General features: G+C 45.9%; 1 protein-coding gene across 1 annotated transcript in view; it reads right to left on the minus strand.

The window, feature by feature from the left end:
- Window positions 1-204: 204 nt before the first annotated feature.
- Window positions 205-20,458, minus strand: part of LOC144150094 (sterile alpha motif domain-containing protein 3-like) — a 37,148-nt gene continuing 16,894 nt past the window's right edge. The window contains exons 7-10 of the mRNA XM_077681907.1: window positions 12,992-13,192; window positions 12,779-12,914; window positions 3,944-4,017; window positions 205-1,745 (exon numbers count right to left, since the gene is read on the minus strand). Of these exons, the coding sequence (XP_077538033.1) occupies window positions 1,476-1,745; window positions 3,944-4,017; window positions 12,779-12,914; window positions 12,992-13,192 (681 nt within the window). The 3' untranslated portion in view covers window positions 205-1,475. The remainder of the gene's footprint in view (window positions 1,746-3,943; window positions 4,018-12,778; window positions 12,915-12,991; window positions 13,193-20,458) is intronic.

Below are 20,458 nucleotides of genomic sequence, written 5' to 3' on the forward strand. Positions count from 1 at the left end.
TTTTCTTTTGAATGGAGTTGTATGAAAGCTTGGGGAGTTCTGTAGGCTTCTTGATGACAGGTTTTAGGAGATTCAAGGGAAGCATTTATTTCTTTTGAATGGAGTTTCACGAAAGTTTGGGGACTTTTGTAGGCCTTCCGAGGGGCTTTTTCAAGGTCACAAGAGGAATTTCTAGTTCCCTGTGCGGGTATTTATTTCACAAGGTTTTTCTCGGTTTCAGGTTTATTTCAAAATGAACTTTCGCGCACACAAGTTTACAGGGTACATGTTGTACACAAAAAGGTTCCGAAGTAAAAACTCAGGGCGACCTCCTATGAGAAAGCACAAATTGTACATTGCTAAACAACAGGCCAGTTATGAATGGGAAACAGCAATACAATGCTAGTTGAATAAAAACTTAGAAACAATATTTTACAACAATATTATTACAAGAGCTGGAAATACGCGAAAAAAAAGATAGGCACAAACACAACCGCATGGTAAGCGAAATCATAATACAATACTAGCGGATCAAGAACACATCAGTACTTACAAGAACACAAAGTGAAAAAAAGAAGGGTTGCAGTGGTTTACAACAAAAAACATTTTTTTTTCAATTGGTGGTGAAATGAGCGAGAGTTGTGTATCGATTCAATGATGAAAGGTAACAAGCTCCACAAAGCAACTGCTGAGAAATAAGCTGTATGTTTCTCCTAGTTGGTTTTCACTTGAGGAAGTAATAGGTTAGAGTGATGTGAAAAGCGGGTGCAGTTTCTATTAGTCAAGTAGTTCTTACTAATGCAACTAATCTGAAGGCCATTATTCTGAGAACGAAATACCAACGTGCTTACTTTCTGAGTTCAAACTCAAGCGCTAACGGCAGAATGGGAAGGTCATAGTAATATTGTAAGACAGTCTAAATGGAATTAAAGTAATCATGTGCAGTGCTTGATTTTGTAGGTGGGAAATGCACAAGAGATAAATGATGTACCAGGTGACAGACAGCAGAGATGGTTATGGATAAATGAGTTACATAAAGAACAAAGAATATCCTGTGGAAAATAACAGTGCGTTTTGATCAAGACACGAATGCCAACGGCAATGTTAGATACAAGTTTGATACGCACGTGTTTGTCTAGTACAACACCAAGAAAAGTGACCAAGTCTGAAGGGTGAATTGCAAGGATATAAAACAGAATGGGTGGCAACGCGACAGCTTCTTTAGAGCGAGAACAAACAGCCGTGAAATTCGTGTCTTTCAAAAAATTTTTAATTGATTCATTTGGCACCAGTTGGCAACATTATTTAGATAATTCTTAAAAGTTAAAGTTGGTTCATTAACATTATTGATTCACTAAAAGATGGTTGTATTATTAGCATACAGAATGGCCCATCAAATATCTCATGTTCAGTAAAAAAAAAAAAAAAAAGGAACATAAGAATACACATCTTTTTGACAACATTCCAATGGCTACAGGATTGAAACAACTAAAGTATTAGTGAGTGGAATTGATGCGGTAGAAGTTAATGAGTTCTAAGGCCTTCACACGTGGTTTGGTGCTTGCGAGGCCCAAGAAGGCATGCTCCACAAATGTGAGGACCCTGTGCGCCCTCTTGGGATACTGGATGTTGAAAACCCAGAATGACGCAAACAGACAACACAGCCCCCCCAGCAACGAAGACGCAGTCAAGACAAGCTCGCCGTCGATGTGGAGGCTCACTTCCCCGTTTGCTGACAGGAGGCAGGGAGCAAAAGGAACGTCTGCCTGAAAAAGCAAAACACCCCTCATATAAAACCCAAAGCAAACACTATGGTTAAATGAACCCTAAAGGACTTTAACAATTCGGCATACGTAGTCATAAAATTGTTAGGCCAGGTTCTCTGCGAATTTCAGTACTTAAATCAGGAATGCAAAGGCTTCATAAAACCAAGCGTCAGTATACCAACTGCTTTGGTTTTTGCAGCAATAAAAAAGATATTGCTACCGCACAATACACTCGAGCACAACTTAAAATGGCACTGAAGTTAAAAAGCAAGTTTCTTTAGATTGATAGATTAGCTCACAGAGAACACTATTATACCCCTCTTATGCATCACTTTTTTTTTTTAAATAAGGTTGAAAATCGCGACAACGCACCACTTCGTCGGAAGGGCTTAAATGGTCTGACGTGCACAAGTTCTTTCTTGGCTGCCGCTGAACGGTGCTACTCGTCCATACTTGGGGTGGCAGTACCGCTTTCCAAGGAGGCACGCGAACTATGCACAAGCAGTTCGTTTGGCACTAACACTTGCGTGGCCTCAAAAGGCCAATCTTCAACAAAGCGTCAATACTGATCATGGCTCCCACGGAGGAAAATTTTGCTCAGTGGCTTGGAACTGCAAATGACGTGGGAGTTTGGGAAAGCATGAGTGATTTGACTGAAACTGACCAAAAGCTGCTTGGTATGTGGTAACGTTGTATTCGGTTGCTTCTATATTGCTATACATCACCGCTGCTTCACTTGCTTCCAGTTTATCATGATGCAAACAGCGACTGCAGTCGCTGTTTGCGTCACGTTTGATCAGCATTTGAATAGCGATTTCTCAGCAATTAGGCATCTTGGCACTAAATCAATGCTGAAGTGGCTATGGGGAGGTCCGACTTTCGTTTGAAAACAACTTGCTGGTTGCCTTCAGTGACCCTTTAAAAGCAACAAGAATATACACTGCTCCGGGCAGCCGCCGCCCAGAGAAAGAGCGGCCGTGGACGCAATGGAGGGGCTTTGGTTGCGACCGACGTCGACAATGGCCATCGGGAATTTGTTACTGTCGTGACCGCCGTCTGCCTATGGCAGGGCTGGTGACCGTCGTGCCTTCACGTTTAGGATAGTCTGGAACTCACTCGGCGAGCCGCAGCGTGCCCTTTTTGTCAACTCGCTGTTCCCCAGTTTCCAGCGAAAAATACCGCCGAACGAATCTGGATAGTCACGGAGGAAAAAATGACCGTCTGCAACACCGCTTTCAGAAGGGGACACGCAGTGCGCGCACGCCACGCCAACACCGTCCTGGGCTCCACAGAAACATGAAAAAAAAAGGAAGGGCTGACGCGCAGGAGAGGGGCATACTTTGCTGTGCGCCTCACCCACAAAGGCCCTCTGCCCACCCACGACATTCATCCACCCAAAGCACACACATTTCGCCGAATACGCTGACCCATCGCTTTCTTAAGTTGACTAGCAGGAGTATTGAATGTATTGCACCGCGCTTGCATGTGGTTCTGCTTACGCATACAAAGATCGTCTTTTCCCTTTCAGCCCTTCATCTTAGTCTTTGCCCATCACTGGTCGGCGGTCTCTCTTTTTTTTTGAAACAGTTAGTGCGGACCACTCGTTGCTTCCCCGCCCACACCGCGAAGAGTCACTCTCCTTTGCTGAGAACGACTCAGCCGACCAATTATTCTGTGTGGCGACATGCCACACCCAAAGGGACACAACGCACACCTCTGGCATCCCGTGCGCTGAGCGTACCAGAGGGCGCCATTGCTTTTGGAGCTGCACCCCTCCGCAATTATCCTGACCCGGGCGCTTCGTTTTGTGTAAGCACCAATGCGTTAAGACAGCAATTGAGTCGTGAATGCTTTCAATAGCGGCCCGTCCGAAGGTTATGCACCTTTGTTCCCAGACGACGTACCAGGCATAACAGGCAGCACGGCACCGGCCGGAAAAATTTGGGGGGGAAGAGGGGGGGGGGGGGGGGGGGGGGGGGGGGGGGGCTGACGCCCGGTCAGCCTCCCCCTGGCTACGCCACTGATGCTTTGGCCATTTGGGATAATTGTTGTCAACTGTACATTACATTTGGCGTAGCAAGGCAAATCAGTCTATCAGTTGTGCGAAATTTAGCTAACAGCATTCTTTTTAACTTCCCATATTGTGTCTGCTGCGCTTAGTTCTTTACACCTTGGCTCAACTGTTACCTAAAACTTACCTCGGTCAAAATGGCCTCGAACGAATCCGCACATCTGTCGGCCATGAATGCAAGCACGGCCCGAATGCCATCTTCTGCAAAGGTTTTGAAAAGGCAGTTTTATGATAAGACTACACTCTGTCAAAATGTTCCACTTGCAATTGTGCCAGGTTATGTACAGTAAACAGAACAAAAAGATGGTGGCTTGCAAATTTTTAAACAGCATGGCATCATAAAATCCTCTGTCAAAACTGGACTCCATATCGCTGATCTATTAATTATAGAACACAGAGCAAGCGTGCACCCACTGCAATACTTGCTTGTAATACTTGGAAATACCAAGAAAGCAGTTTTACTGCTCCTGAAAAGTATTAAAGTGCTTACAAAGCTACAACGAACCTTCTAAGCAAGCAAGCAAGTTAACAAGCAAGTGGAAATATGTGAATGTCTATCAGCAACAGAACGCCAGAAAGCAAGCCATCAAGTACCCATGCCAGCACGAAGACCACATTTTAGAAGATGCTTTAGGAGCTGAGGTGTGTTAGTAGAAGCAGCATGATCTAGCCTGCTTGTTGTACTACACTTCTCCTTCGGCCAGAAAAGAACCCCAGTGCGAATTCAAAGCCACACAGAGCAACACCACACGCCTAGTGCTCCATATCGACTAAGCTATGGGGACATGCACAACCCCTCAGAGATAACACGTATACATGCCAAGGCCTATCCCATGTTGCACATAGCTTAATGTGGAAAACTGTGCGGGTTGGTACATAATCTAGGCAAAACAGTGCAAAAAAAAAAAAAAAAAAAAAGAAAAAGAGAAGAAGAAAAACACACACACACACTCAAGGACAGAGAGAGATACGCAACAGGGACTGCGCTGAACTATCAACTGATTTTATTTACTGCAGCGGGGTTGTCCACTCCACTAGCCGCCCGGCGTCCAATGGATTGTGGAGTGGACAACCCTGCTGCAACCCACCACTGCACGGCAGACTCTGCTTTCTCTGTGGGAGTTCGCACGCTCCTCAGGAGTCGACCGCCGAATGTAACCTTTAAATCCCCTCCCCTCCCCTCCCCCCCCACCTTTCTTTCTTTCCATGCTGACTGACACGTCTACCTTCTGTAATAAAGTTTTGTTATGTTATGTTATTTTGAAAGAGAGATGAAATATACACCGTCCAACCTGAGGTTTCTCTGCGCATGCGTAGAAAATTTAGTTCTTTCTCAGACAGGGTGATAGAGGCCATGCTGACGCATGCCTCACCAAGCGTCAGGACCCGTTCTAATTCAACAATTTGACGTGAGGGCTGTGATTTGCACTTTCTAATGATGGAAGTGTATTGCAATTCTGGCAAACAGCCCTTGCAATTTAAACAATGGCTTGCAAGGAAGCCCTCCGCATCTTTCCCTTTCAGCGTATTTTTTACAATGTTCGCGTTCTCCCTCAGCCTATCGTTGACGCATCTCCCAGTTTGGCCAGCGTACACTTTTCCACATGTTAAAGGGGCCGTGAGGACAAAATGCACAAGTTTGGTTCATTCAAAAGATTGCCTCGTTAGAATCATGCGGACACCACTTTTAACATAAACATCGCTCAAATAAGCTGTATAATCAGGAAAAAAGGGAATGGCCATACGAGCCACCAGTTCATTTCCTGCAACAGAACCTATGGTGTCATAGTACCAGCCAGCTCTGCGATTGGTAGAGGCTGGAAAAAGCGAATGCAAATTAGGCAGAATTTATAAACTTGCCGGACCAGCTATTTGCGCTTCAATTTAGGGCACATTCTTTTTATATCAGTAAGAATGGTGGGACAAACAGGGGAAGTTACGAAAGCACACGTAAATATAGAAGCATCGATGCGTACTGCTGTTGGTAATGCGCGCACTATGCTTGGTTTAGATGCATAGCACTGCGGGCTTTGGGGTTGTCTCAGACAACACTGGCAGACTGACGCAAGAAACGGTGTCTTACGTGGCCATATTTTGTCGAGCGAGCACCATGTTTCACGAAACTATTATTTTCTCCATGAACAAAAACGAGCCAGGTTTAAATACGGTCCAAGACAAACCAAAGGCAGAAAACGGCTCGCTGCGGTGTGGTGGTGCCATCTAGGTTGACTAAAACATAAGCAAGTCACCGCTCCACACCAAGTTTAGCTGAAAGACCTGTTCTTATGACGACATTGCAAACGTCGTTCAAACAGACGTTTTGGTGCGAGATTCAAAATTTTAGCTTAAATTGATGAATTTCGCAGTGAATAAAGCATCGTTTGCTCCCGGACAAGCACTGGGGGCACTACAGAACACAAAATCTTTTGAATATAACAAACTTTTATTTTCAACATTCAAACTTTTATTTCAACACATTCAACAAAAGGTCACCAATGTTTTGTGCCGCAGCCCCTTTGCTGGGTTGCCTCTGGGTCAGTCATTTTGCGGAGCTTAGAAAGCTTGTGAGGGGCAGAGAAGACAACATCCACTTCATACCTCTGGGCCGCTTTTTTTCAGACTTCGTGAAATTGCGTGTACGTAGGGTATCCCAGCTGCCCTCTGCCTACGCTCTTCGCGGACATTGCACAGTTGTGGCTTGGCGCGAATTTTTGCCCAAAGGCTCTCTGCGACCGACACCAGCAGGTGCTGAGGGTATCTGGCATTCAGCAGTCTTTGGGCTTGTTGGCTGAACGCGTCCATGAGACAGTGTGGGCAAGATTTGCCAAGAGTGTTCTCGAAGCAACTTGCAAGCAACCCAGGAAAGTGGCTGCCGCACCTTTTGTTGAATGTGCAGAAGGGGTATTTATTTATTTATTATACCTTACAGGCCCATTGAAGAGCATTGAGTAAGGGGGGTTACATTTTTGAAAGAACATAAAAAAAAAAAATAGTGGGGAAAAAGAAGAAAAGACAAGTACACAATATAGAGTTTGGGTAATCGGCTTACAGACGTGAATGAAACACGTCATACACGTTTCTAACAGACAGTTATCACAAACGCACAGGGTTTTTGTGGAATCAAAAACATCACAAAAACACAAATACAAGGGGGAAACACCCATAAACAGTAACAATATTATTCTAGCAATTCATCATTACACAATTACCAAGAAAAATGTCGGTGCAGATTTTCGGTAAAGCTATCTTGACTAAGTATGGATGCAATTTGGTCAGGAAGATCATTCCAGTGCATGATTGCTCGAGGCAATGCCGATGAATTGAAAGCAAGCGTCTTGCCAAAAATGCGCGTGAAACTATGACTATTATGAAGGCGTCGTGACGTACGTACTGGGGCGTTAAGAGGAAGCGGGTTAGGTCTAACGCGAACTATGTATTTATGAAAAAGGCATAATAGCGCAATAGTACGACGGCTATCTAGCGGCTGAAGTGATAACTCTTGCTTGATTTGGGTAACGCTAAGATAACGGTCGTACTTGCATGTAATAAATCTGGCGGCTCTGTTTTGAATAGATTCCAGCTGGACGATTGGGTAGTTTTGGTGAGGGGACCAGATTGCCGACGCGAATTCTAGCTGTGGACGAATAAAGGTTAGATACGCATGTTTGCGGACAAGGGCTGGTGCGCATCGTAAATTTCGTCGCAGATAACCGAGTGATTTAGAAGCCTTTGCGCAGATGGCGGAAATGTGGGTACTCCAAGAGAGATTAGGTGTTAGATGAACACCAAGATATTTATAGGAAGCGGCTTGCGAAACTGCACTGTGGTTGATGGAAGAAAGAAAATTTGAACTATCGTGTTTCCGACTAAAACATATTACTTTGCATTTACTCAAATTAAGTGACATTTGCCATGTATTACACCAATTGTAGATTATGTTTAAGTCATTTTGTAAGGAAAGGTGGTCATTAAGGCTAGTAATCGTACGATATATAATACAATCGTCAGCAAAGAGTCGTATCCGTGATGAGATGTTGAGGGGCAGGTCATTTATGTAGATCAGGAACAGTAACGGGCCCAGGACGCTGCCCTGCGGAACTCCAGAAGTAACATCAGCGAGGTGTGAAGAAAAGTTGTTGACCACGGTAAATTGTTGGCGCATAGACAGAAAGTTTCGAATCCATGATAAAGTTAAAGAATCCAGGCAAAGGGCTGATAATTTTGTAATGAGGCGGGACTGAGCAACACGGTCGAACGCTTTTGAAAAATCAAAGAAAATGCGGTCTGTTTGTTGGTTAGCATTCATGTTAGAGTGTAGGTCGGTTGTAAATTCCAGCAGTTGTGTATCACATGACAGGCCTTTTCAGAAACCATGCTGATGGACGAAAAAAAGTTGTTGGATTTGAGGTGTTTATACACATTAGATGCAATAATGTGCTCCCGTAATTTACAGCATATGCACGTCAAAGAAATCGGGCGATAATTTTCAGGTGCATGTTTGTTATTGGATTTGAAAATGGGAACAACCTTGGCGATTTTCCAGTCGGCAGGTAACTGACCTGATGTCAATGATTTACTGAAAATATGGAACAGAATTTGACTAGAGATGTGCACAGTGTTCTTTAATATTTTTTAATTGATGTTATCGACACCAGATGAAGTGGAGACTTTAAGACTGCCAATTAGTGAAGCGATGCCTTCAGGAGTAATATTAATTGGCTGCATATATCTGTAATCGGATTCGGGAACCATGGGTATGGTGGAATGATCTTCCTGAGTGAATACCGACGAGAAGAAATGGTTGAATGCACGCGTACACGCATGTTCCTGAAGGGGAACACCGTTGTCACCATGTAATACAATGTCATTATTAGAACGATTGTTTGAAATTGTCTTCCAAAACTTTCTGGGGTTATTTTTTAACAGCGAAGGTAAATCCTCAGAAAAGTATTTTTGTTTGGCACTCTGTACTGCAGAGTTAAAAGTTCTCAGAAATTCCTTATATTTGGCCCATGACGGCGTACTGGAAGTCGATTTGGCACTCTTATACCATCGTTTCTTTTTGTTTCGCATGTTTCTGAGTTGTCTGTTGAACCACGGATTAGACTGATCATTTTTTATTGTTATTAAAGGCACGTGTTTGTCGACCAGTTCGGCTATCTTGTTCTAGAAGAGCACCCAGCTGTCATCCACAGACCGGGAACTGAATGAGGGTAGGAAGGATTCATTGAAGAATTCCTCCAATTCTGCATTCATTTCCCTGTAATTACCTTTGTTATAATTGCGTATTTTTTTAATGATGGCACCGGGAAATTTTAAAGGAGTGTGAAATGTAAACTGAAGGAGCTTATGATCGCTGAACCCATCGATTTATGATACGGATCCTATGCTTTCCGGTGCAGTGGTTAATACAAGATCTAAGATGTTAGACCCTCGAGCGTGTTCGTCTATAACTTGAACAAGGTTGAAGTCTAGGGTTAAGTTAATGAATTCGGTTGAAGTGCTACAGGGGGCTGAGAGGAGCGACCAATCAATGAGAGGGAAATTAAAGTCCCCGAAAAGGTAGACTATATCAGCAGGGCATTGTTTCAAGGCACAAGATATACTTTCACGCAGTTCCTTCAAGAAGGATGGATCGGAGTCAGGTGGACGGTAGCAGACGCCTATTAAGACCTTAGCGGATGCCGTCACGCATGCAGCCCAAGTTATTTCAACCGAAGCATTCGTTTCAACGGAAAACAACGTTATCCCGTTTCTAACTGCGAGCAGAACACCACCACCCCTCCTGTGTGTTCTATCGTATCTGTAAACGCTGTAGTTCCTCTTTTCGTTAAAAAGTTCGCTATCACTGATGTCAGATTGTAACCAAGTTTCAGTTAGCACCAAGATGTTGCTATTACTGTCGTTCAAGTAAGAGCATAACTGGTCGCGCTTAGGAAGTAAGCTTCGAATGTTAGTGTACATAACCGATAACGACGGCAATTCTTTAGTTAAGTGGTTCTTAGGTCGCAAAGGGTGGACGCCTGTCCTTCGCTATATGTTAGAAGCGATAACAGTATCAGTTACGGGGTCATATGTGTATGTTTTATTGTCCATGCGCATTCTATCCACCGATAGCTTATCAAGTTCCCTCAACGTGCGGAAAAGTGTACGTTGGCCAAACTGGGAGATGCGTCAACGATAGGCCGAGGGAGCATGCGAAAAATGTAAAAAAATGCACGGGAGGGGAAAAATGCGGAAGGCTTTCTGGCAAGCCATTGTTTGAATTGCAAGGACTGTTTGCCAGAATTACAGCACACTTCCATCATTAGAAAGTGCAAATCACAGCCCTCACGTCAAATTGTAGAATCAGAACGGATCCTAACACTTAGCGAGGCATGCGTCAGCATGACCTCTATCCCCCTGTCTGAGAAAGAACTAAATTTTCTACGCATGCGCAGATAAACCTAAGGTTGGACGGCTATATATATCGTCTCTCTTTCAAAATAATATCTGTTGATAGTTCAGCGCAGTCTCTGTCATGCATCTCTCTCTGTCCTTGTCTTTTTTTGTACTGTTTTGCCTAGTCTACGCACATTGCTGTTTACTTGTTCAGCTTTAGTGCTCCGAGGTGCTTATCTGAGCATTTCTTGAATAATGCTTGTGCTTTAAGCTTCCCTCTAGTACGCACAAATATCTGATCACCAGCGAATGCATTCCTTCAGGCAGCAAAAGCCCTCACAACTGTGTGGTCGTGCTGAAGCCTGGTCTGCTACTTCACCTTGCGAAGAAGTGCGTCTCGTACCTAGGTTTTACGCCTCATGATAAAATATTCAGTTTATTTTAATTCCTGAATACCTAGATCGGCGGTTCTCAACTATGAATGTGCTGTGGATCCTTCTCAAGCTTCAGCAGGATGAAAAGTTGGGCGAGTTGGTAGGTCGACATGATGTAAAAACAGCATGGTAGGATGAAATACACGAGGAAAGAAACCAGACTCGTCCTGTCTGGTTCCTTTCCTCGTGTATTTCGTCCTACCGTGCTGTTTTTACATCATGTCTTCTCAAGCTTGCAAAAAAATGAAGGGCTCTACGATAAACTATATAGATCCAATTTGTAATGTAGAGGAATTTGCAAATGCAGCTAAGGTCGCCCGCGCATATTTAATGTTGGCCTTTTGAGGCTGACTTTTATGCCGATGCACCTCCAATTGCCAAAAGATTTGCTCTTGCAACTAACAGTCGCCCAAATGCCTATATGCTGCCTCTTATGTGTCTGCCTTTTTGCGTACCTGGCATGTTGTGCAAAAAGACAATTTTAAACGATGTGCTACACGGAGAAAAAATAAACGCAAGTCTCATGCAGCAAAGCCACAGCAATGGTTGAAGGGGGGGGGGGTTAGAAAGAGAGTTCGGGGAAGGCTTCGCAGACCCCTAAAAGGCCCTTGGGGCCCACGGACACCCATTTCAGAATCGCTTAAATAGATTACCGTATAATGCGGAATATAGGTCGAGATTTTTTACTGAAAAATTTGCCGAAAAGTCACCCCTCGACCTATATTGCAGTCACTGGCAGTTGTCATCTGGCGACCAGGCAGCCCATCGAGCCCATCCAAACCCCAAAGGCACCATCGCCACCACCATCAATCGGACGCGACGCCATCTTTGTTTTGTCGCTTCTCGCTGTTTGCGAATGTGCGCATGCTATTTTCTTCTTGCTCAAAATGAGTTTAGGCACTTGGTGCCAGTTTACAGCAGCATTTAAAAGAAAAGTTGGGGGTTTTCCAAGGCCAATGACGTGTCCGCCTTGCGCCAGTTCGGTATCGCCAAAAGAAGTGTTGCTAGCGGCGTTAGCTAAAGGGGCAGCTCTCGGTATGCAACGCTCGGAAGGCCTTGTTTCATGGGCGCTGCTCTGTGCACCTGTGCTGCTGTACAAAGGGGCAAATCTTATCTGCTAGCGTCGTGCGATGTCTCTACGAATGAATACCCCAAGATCTTTGCTGACCGCCTGCACAGACTGGCTGTCGCTCCGGTCTGCACACGAGTGTCCCATGCTTTGCGCTCGCTTCACGATGACATGGTCTTGCGAGTGTTTAAGAAGTGCTGCATAAGCAATTCCCTGGACTGCACTGAGGACGACCTGTTGTGTGGGTGACAGCGAGCCAGAAGCAGTCGTCCGACGATACTTCAAACAATTTTAAATGAGTAATCCGAGACGAAACAAGTTATAGTCTCAATAAAACAATGGTTGGTACCTAATTATTTTTTTTAAATTTTTCGGCTACAAGGTGAGGGGGTAGACCGATATTCCGCCTCGACCTATATTCCGTATTATACGGTAACATCACCGGCATTTTTCCTGCCTTTAACTAGCCTTAGATTTTGTACAGGTGTACCAGTCATACAGGCATAAGCAGCTACAGCTGCAGTGAAAAGCATGGTAAGCCAACATACGTATCGCATATGTGCTACTGGGAAGTTATTTTGGTTTTGTCAACTTTACTGAGCTGAACACAGTCTGCAAACTAACTCAATAAAGGCATATCATTCTGCGCACAAATCCGGACGGGGCTCTGTTTCAACTGCACGATCGAATCGTAATGACTCGATGGCAACCGGCCAACTGATTTTGCCGGCACTGTGGTTGGCAGGTCAGTGATGTGCGCAGTAAAGCCAATGCAAAAGCGTACGTGTCATCAGAAATGCCACAGAAAATCAGCAAGGAAGATGCAGAAAGGGGAACACCATTTTTGAATTGGTTTTCCTACTAAATGAATCCACATAGACGCACCTAAAGTGGTCGAAACTTGACCTATGAACTCCAGAGCTTAATCTAAACGAGTAATCCCCCAATGTTTACGTAGAGCCACTCATGTGTCCCTTTACCAGCTGCCTTGAAAACATACCAATGACCAATCACCTGAAAGACGAAGTTCCCAATGACATAAGTGGACATAAAGTACAGAAAAATGCATCAAGCTTACCTTGTGCTGCGTCAAGGAACGAGGCAACCTCTCGTTCAGTGCCATGCTTCAGAATGATATCAGACAGAGAAGCGAAGCCTGCTTCCATTTTATCGGCGATTCGCTTCTGAAAGACAACTTCAAACTCCATCAGAAGCTGCAATGAAATAACAATTGAAGTTTAATTCATTACGCATCACACAACACGCATCACCCCAAATGCGACTGACGTACCGTGGACTCTACACACAAAAAAGGAAAAGTCGTCAGTGCCTCCTGCACGCTCATTGTCTGTAGCTGCTTGTGCCTCCTGTTCGCTGTTGCAAGAAGACGCTGACGCTTTGCTTCGTCCTCTGTGGTGCCAGCATTCTCCTCAAGCCATTCGCAGTGCTGCATCATAGCTCCCTCATCATACATGGCAAGGTGGTTCGAGTTCTGCAAGGTAAAGCCACACTGAAGCTTGAAAAATGCACCAGTTACATCCCCAAAGGCACAGAGGGCAGTATGCCACTGCGTATGCCTTGGCTTGTCCTTTGGAACTGCATGGAACAATGCTTGCTCACTAAAAAGCTGCGCTATGAGGTTCATCTAACCCATTTCTGCAGCCAACCACATGGGAATACAGTCAAACCCCGTGATAACGAAATCCCCAGACTACGAAATTCCCGTGGCAACAAAATATTTCCAGATCCCCAGCAAACATCCTTAGACGCCCATGTATTTCACTTCTCGCGGCAACGAAACGTTTTTGGAAAGCAATCCCACATTAATGAAATTCGCTGCAAGTCCTGTCAGCATTCTACCTAACCATTTGAGGCTAACAGTGTCCAAAAAAGTGCTCAAGTGCGTTTTTTTTTTTTTACTCAATTTGCGTAAACTTTTGCCTCAGCACACTTGCATGGCCGCCGCCATATTAAAGGGGTCCTGAAATACCTTCCGCCGATGCATGGATGTACATGTACCCAAATAGAGCAATGTATTTGCAATCTCCTCCCGCAAGAATTTTGTTAAAGCGATGAGTATTAGCTGAGAAATCGTAAATCAAAAACCGCGCATTATCGTCGCTCCGCGTTTCCTCCTCCTTTCTACTTACTCTCCGCTGTTGACGGCGCGCAAGCCTTGCCTCCCATGATGCTGCACTCCGCAGCGGTGACGTAATTCCGCTATTCCGCTGCTCAGACTGTCGTCTGCTAGGGGCAAGCTTTGTTGACACAATCCCGCACGCCGCTCAAGGCTGGAAAAGCGAACGAAAAATCTGGCCGCATGTATGCGGCGGCCTGGCCTTGCCCTTTCGCCGTGTACGTTGCTGGCGGCACATGACTTTTTATCGGCGGCGAACTCGCAGCCGCACGGGGAGGGTCGTGCGCTCGTTCCCTTGATGCACCGCGCACTGTTTATCCAAAAAGCGCCGTATCAGATGTGGCCCCGCTGGTGCCGGGTCTTATTTTGCGGCGGTGGTAATTGCTGCCGGCGGCATGTGAAAAAGACATTTTAATCCGATAGAGAACCCGTGCACAAAACGCTTCAATCATGTGACCAGTTCAGCTTGGGGCGACGCGTGGTGGAGAGCGGCAATGTTGGCAAAACATGCTCCGTCGCGGCTCTGAGCTTTCAGCGCTGGAGCGAGCGCCATTTCTTTGACAATCTCAAGCATCGGTTGCCTTGGCAACAAGGCACAAACCACTCCAGAAGTCAGTTACGGTTGCGTGATCCCGGTTCAGCTTGGGGCTCCACTTCGCGACATGTGGGCACTGCAGGCGTACCACTCACTCCCATTGGGAAGTGCGAGATGCGTTTGGCATTACAGGAAACGATGGTGTGTGTGTTGTGGACGCCTTTGTTTCGCGATGAAATGCGACGTTGTGCTTCTGCGGGTGAATAGTGCTTCCCATGGCCTGGATTATCTTTCTCGAGCGACGTACGACTCAACCTCGTGCGGGGTATGTGCAGTGTGCGTGGCTAAAAGCCATCGGCTTGTGCGCCAGAGTTAAGTGACTTGCTGTTCGTCCCAGCAAACCGCGCGCGAGGTGAGTACCGAATTTACGACGGGCAGGAGGCAACCCATCCTCTGTCAATCGTGGTTCAGACTTTCAACGCATGTTGTGACGTTGTTTTCGTTAGAAACGCATCTCTGGATTGTTTTGAAGTTGAATAAAATGTATGCGTCAAACCCGGGCATTCGGCTCAGGGCGTTCTCTGCGATTGCACGAAAGAAGTGCCACGGGGCTTCAACCCTTTCTTTATGGAACGTACTCAGGTAAGAGAATATCCATGTCGTGTTATGGCCGTGTTGCATTCAATACAAACGGTTAAGCGTTTGTTTTACACTTGTTTCGTTTGTCGTAAAATGCCCAAGCAGTCCGGCACTCCGCTGGCAGATCAGCCGGCGAGCCGACGCTGAGCAGACGACTCATCTCTTTGCCGGAAGTGCGTGAAAAAGCCGCCCAATAGCAGGATGTCTAGCTCATGACGAACATCTGAGAATCCATGATGTAGACATGTGAAGATGGCGCCGTCCAAAAACACGAAGGAAAGGGTGAGAAAAAAACGACAAACTTTGCAACAAAAGTGTGAGCTTTCCGCTGCGCGTAAAAGAGTAATACTTGGCACAGAGGACGTTGACGACCCAATCTAACGGTTGCGCTAGTTCATTTAGTGTGCTCAAAATGCCTTTCAGGGCCCCTTTAACATGAAAGTGTTTTATCCCGGATACCTGAAGATTTCAGTGACGTCATATCCGTCCCAGAAGCAACGCCAGTACAACAAAGAAAGCGGCCTGTAAAGGGTGCACCCCTGCGCACAGGGTATTCTTGCGGGGAAGCAACCTTTAGTACTAAAGAGTACGTTATACCTAGAGTTGTTTGTTTTGGGGTTTTATATTTTAACACAAAAGTAATTAGATACATCAAGATTTCACTGACGTCACATCTGTCCCGGAAATGACGCCAGCACACCTTTGCCAAAGTGACCCGCCAGCAGGACGTCGCTCGCCAAGCACACCCACAAGGCAGCCGCCGACCCGCAAATAGTGCTCAGCTGCATATTTCGCTGCACATTTCACTTTCGTGTTATACCGATTCCTACGACAGAGGAATAAGTCACAGTTCAGTTTTTGTTTACAAAAACAGCTGTGCAATAGAGGCAGCCTCGCAGCGACACCACCAGGGGGCAGTGATTTGCCCCCTTGATGGTGACATGATGGCTTGCGACATGACGCCAGCGACATGATGACTCATGGCGTGGCTAGGGACCATTGCGTGGCTTTGGCTCGGGCCAGGGCTACGCTAGCCTCCTGCTGCTGAACAGCATGCTTGCGTTTGTTGCGTGAGTGGCAAATTGGCACGTTTGCTCTCAGTAAGATGCCTTCGCCAGCCCAAAAGTGGAAGTTTTTATCGCTACCTGATAAGGCAGCCATCATTGCCCAAGTCAGTGGCCCAAGTAGAGAAAGGGAAGATAGCGCCGACGAGTTCGGAACCGCCTGCAGCTTGCTCCACCGTTTTGAAAAGCAAGGATGCCACTCTGAGGGACACTGAAGTGATTTGTAAACATTGCGGGATTACGAGCACAAATTGTAGTCTGGAGTCTGTAGGCCATGTTTCAAACGCTCTCGCTGTGTTTGCACGACTTCATTCACCAGAAAAATAAATTCGAAAATGCTATCCTCTTCTCTGCCTTCTCGCCCATTTTCGGTGGCGTTTCGTATGACGTCACAAAAAGGTGGGTTTGCTTGACTGCACAGCTCGCCGACACTCAGACAGAGTCAGTCGGCCCAGCGTTTAGTCCGCTGGCCGCCAACGGGTCGTCGCAATTCGTTCGCTCCGTTGAAGTTAAGCCCCGACACGTTTGTGAATGAAAGAATGTGCCTTTCTTTAGTTTGTTAGTTTGTACACTGTATCAAGCTCCAAGCCCAGGTCACTCCACACAAGCACTTCCCAAGTGCATCTGCAACGCTTCGCTGACCCGTACGCTTGTAGGAAAATCTAAGGCCAGTTGAAGGCTGAACAAGAGTCACTGGAGTTAATATAGGTACTAAGGAAATAAAATCAACCAAAACTTTTACCGTACAGCGTATAACTAGGATGCAGGAAGCACTTTTTTGCGCTGGGTGAACAAGCACAGCGGTCAGCAGCACGACCACACATCTGCGAACGCTTTTCCGTCTAAGAAATGCAATTGCTAGACATGAGATATTGTGGAAATTTGGGGGATGCTTACTGCACGAGCACTATACAACAAATAGTAATCTAAGCTGCTTGAAACGCTAAAACTAAAACTAAATTAAAATGCGAACTGATTATACATTATACACTTTATATTTCCAACACCGGCAGTGCTGGCTCGTGGCTGAGTGGTCTGGAGCACTAGGTATGTTATTTTGCAAGTTGCAAGTTCCAGTCCCCGGGAGTACAGTGCATGTCAGGATTGTCTAGGGCAAGCAAGCGCACGACTCAGGAGCGTGCTGGCGACATCTGCTGATAGCTGCTGGGTTAGAGATATAGCTTGCCACTGCGTGTGCGTGGATCTCTGACAGGGTTGGCCCGGTCGTACTTTCGCATGGGCCACTCTAATTTTCAGACTCCACCACCCACGAGGGGCACTGGTCTTCCCCAGTGCCAGCCGTGCGCGGTAACAGGCCAGATAGACGCGTCATTTATGCAGTGTAATGTCGCCGCCGGTAGTTACGTAATCGTGTAAAACTACAAGCGCCAATATTCTGAGTCTCACGAGTACCAAACGAAATGCACGCAACAATTCACTGCAGCACTCTCGGTCAAACCTGCTGTGCGATTACGTAACTTTCTGCGGTGATAATGCACCGCCTGAAATTACACGCTGATCTCCGGTGTCACCGCTTACGGCTGGCACGCAGAAAAGAAGCACCCGTTGCGGGTGGTGGCGACTGAAAATTTGAGATGCCCGCGCTGAACGACGACCGGCCACAGCCTGTCCCAGATCCCCGCATGCGCATTGGCAAGCTATCTCTAACCCAGCAGTTATCAGCAGATGTCACCAGCATGCTCCGAAGACACACGCTCCTTTGCTGTAGACAAGCCTGACATGCACTGTACATCCCCCCCCCCTTTTTTGTAAGTTGATTTCTTCATTTTCGGCCAATGTTTTCTATATTGAATTTACCTTTTTGCGCTGTAACGTTCATGCTCCACAAGCGAAGTTGCAGAACGCGCAGACTGACACTGACGCGCTAGCAGGTTCACGTTAGCGTGCTGTTGCCATAAGCACCGACTGCTTGCGGGCAGTGGGCACAGGCCAGAATCAGCACACCCTTGGCCTGGTGTGAACACACCTTTTACGATACAGGCATGAGTGAGGCAAGCTCCAAAGATGGGGGAAAAGCGCATGGCATTTGAGCATCTGCAGTAACGCGGAGGGCGTTCATCTAGTGCGTAGGCCTCGGCTAGTGATTGCTAGGATTTCAAGCAGTCCTGGGAGGCTCATCTTAAGCATTTTAGAGCCGACAACATGGCAGAAGCGCGGCATGACGATTACTGAGATATCGAGAATGCCCATCCTACGATAACATCGGATGTCAAGTATTTTGTTTTACAGAACCGAAACCGAAACTTGTTTGCATACTAATCTTGGACATTGTCCAATCACGTAGCAGCTTTACCTGATGCCAGTGCAGTTTGTTGGTGCAGCCGCTGTAAACCGCACACGGTAGTTTCAGGTTCTTTCAGGTTCTTTCAGGTTTTATAAAATAAATAACACCTTATCGCCCCGATAAACGATGAAAAGTGTGTTCATTTGAGCTGGTCTGCACAGTGCAAGCAAAAACGGGAACTTGACCAATCCACTGCAGTGTCCCTTTAATGGCGCACGTGCGCAATACAAAACAGTGACAGCTGTGGCCTCTCTGGACGTCAACAAAGCAGTGCTCACTCAGTTTTGTGGACCGCATTGGAACAAGAAGGTGCCACTGTCTGTCAAAGTTCGTCAACAGAAGAAGCTGAACTTTGCCCTGCATGCTCGCACATACTTGGTGCCAAGGAGAAGGGAAAAAAAAACGTGCAGAGAAGGCCAACCCGCGGGATGTTTTGGATGCATTTGATATTTGATGTGATCCGTCGTTTTTAGGCGTGCACGACGACCAGCAACGAACCACTTCTTGTAGCTTGAGAGCCGTGTTGTGAAGTTGCTGGAAGGCAAGGCTTGCAAATGTAATATAACCAATTTTCAGAAATAAATTTTCGGTTTGTGGCCGCTTTTCCTGTTGTTTAGGTTTCATTCTCGCAGCACCGAAACTCTCCCAAAAGTGAATTTTCCGGCTTTCACTGGTGGTTTCGTTATTGCGGGGTTCGATTGTAGTGAGTAACGGCGATTCTTAAAGTACCACTTATAAGCGACCAAAGACAACGTTCAAATCCCTGGATGCTTTGCAACAAACAAGCTAATGCGGACAACTCTACAATAAAACGTTCAAAGGGCAAAACACAAGAACTACATTCCAACACATACACTTGCTGCCAATAGCACCAATGTTTTTCCCAACGAAAGATGACACTGGCACGAATGCTAGAGCATATGCATGAACTTTTGAATCATAGCCACCATCCAATCAGATCCCAAGAAGAGTTGTGTTATTATCACTTGTGTAGTTGTTCCAGCTGGCACAGACCACAAATTTTTTTTTCTTTTATAAATTAAATACTGCTTTAGCAACCGGACAAACTAAGTATATTTATTCAATTTTAGATTTATTTATATTGTAACGGCATCAGAAGATGAGGAAAACGGCAGTGGTGCGTGGTGTCGTGCACCAGCATCTGCGACGACGAAGCTTGGTGGGGCATGTTGCCTGGCCTGGTCTGACCTATGGCCACCTTGTACATTCCGTGAATAGATTGTTACATCTTTCGTTGTTTGTGTCACCTTCATCCTGCTGCCACATAACAATATTTATACAGTAAAAGCTCGTTAATTCGAAGTCAAAGGGTACCATCAAATTGTTCGATTTAAGCAGAGTTTGAATTAGTGGGAGGGGGCCAGAATGAATGAAAATCGCGCCGCACTGCATGGGAAGAACACAAAAAAGCCATCTCTGGACTTGCTATCACGAATTAGGCGTTACTACACGTTTGTGGCAGGTGAACTTTTTAAATAATGCTCGTCGAGGTCAAACAGCGAACAAAATTAATGGATCAGCCAGTTATACGCCCGAAACAGGCACTGACATTGCATTTATGTGAGCAGCGAGCTGCAATGTCGAAATAACCACGCTGTCTATGCGCGAAAGCAAGTTTATTTACTAGGCAGGGTCGAGGCAATCAAAATTAAAAGTAATCGGTAATATGCATTTGTTCGAGTTTCTTCTGTCACAACTTTGTGAGCATCATCGCTTGGAACTTGTCAAAGAGCTTCAGCGCAGCGTCGGAATTCCCATGTGTTGAGAAATAACGTGCTGCAACACCCAGCCTCGACGCCGATTTGCATGCATCTCTAGTAAATTTGGTTTGGTTTGGATTTGCAACCCATTGTAATCATTCTGGGCCGACTTCTGCGAGGAGCGGTGGAAACCAGGGGATCCCAGTTCGAATTAAGCGTTCTAGAAACCAAGGCGTTTGAATTACTGGGAGTTTTCCCCCATTGAAATATACAGGGCTGTGCTGGGACCAGGGCGTCAGTTCGACCTAACCGTAAGTTCATATTAACCGAGTTCAAATTAACGAGCTTTTATTGTAT

The sequence above is a fragment of the Haemaphysalis longicornis genome, unplaced genomic scaffold (assembly GCF_048455015.1).
Source record: "Haemaphysalis longicornis isolate Haplotype H1 unplaced genomic scaffold, Haemaphysalis longicornis Haplotype H1 scaffold_8, whole genome shotgun sequence".
NCBI classification, from domain to species: Eukaryota; Metazoa; Arthropoda; class Arachnida; order Ixodida; family Ixodidae; genus Haemaphysalis; species Haemaphysalis longicornis.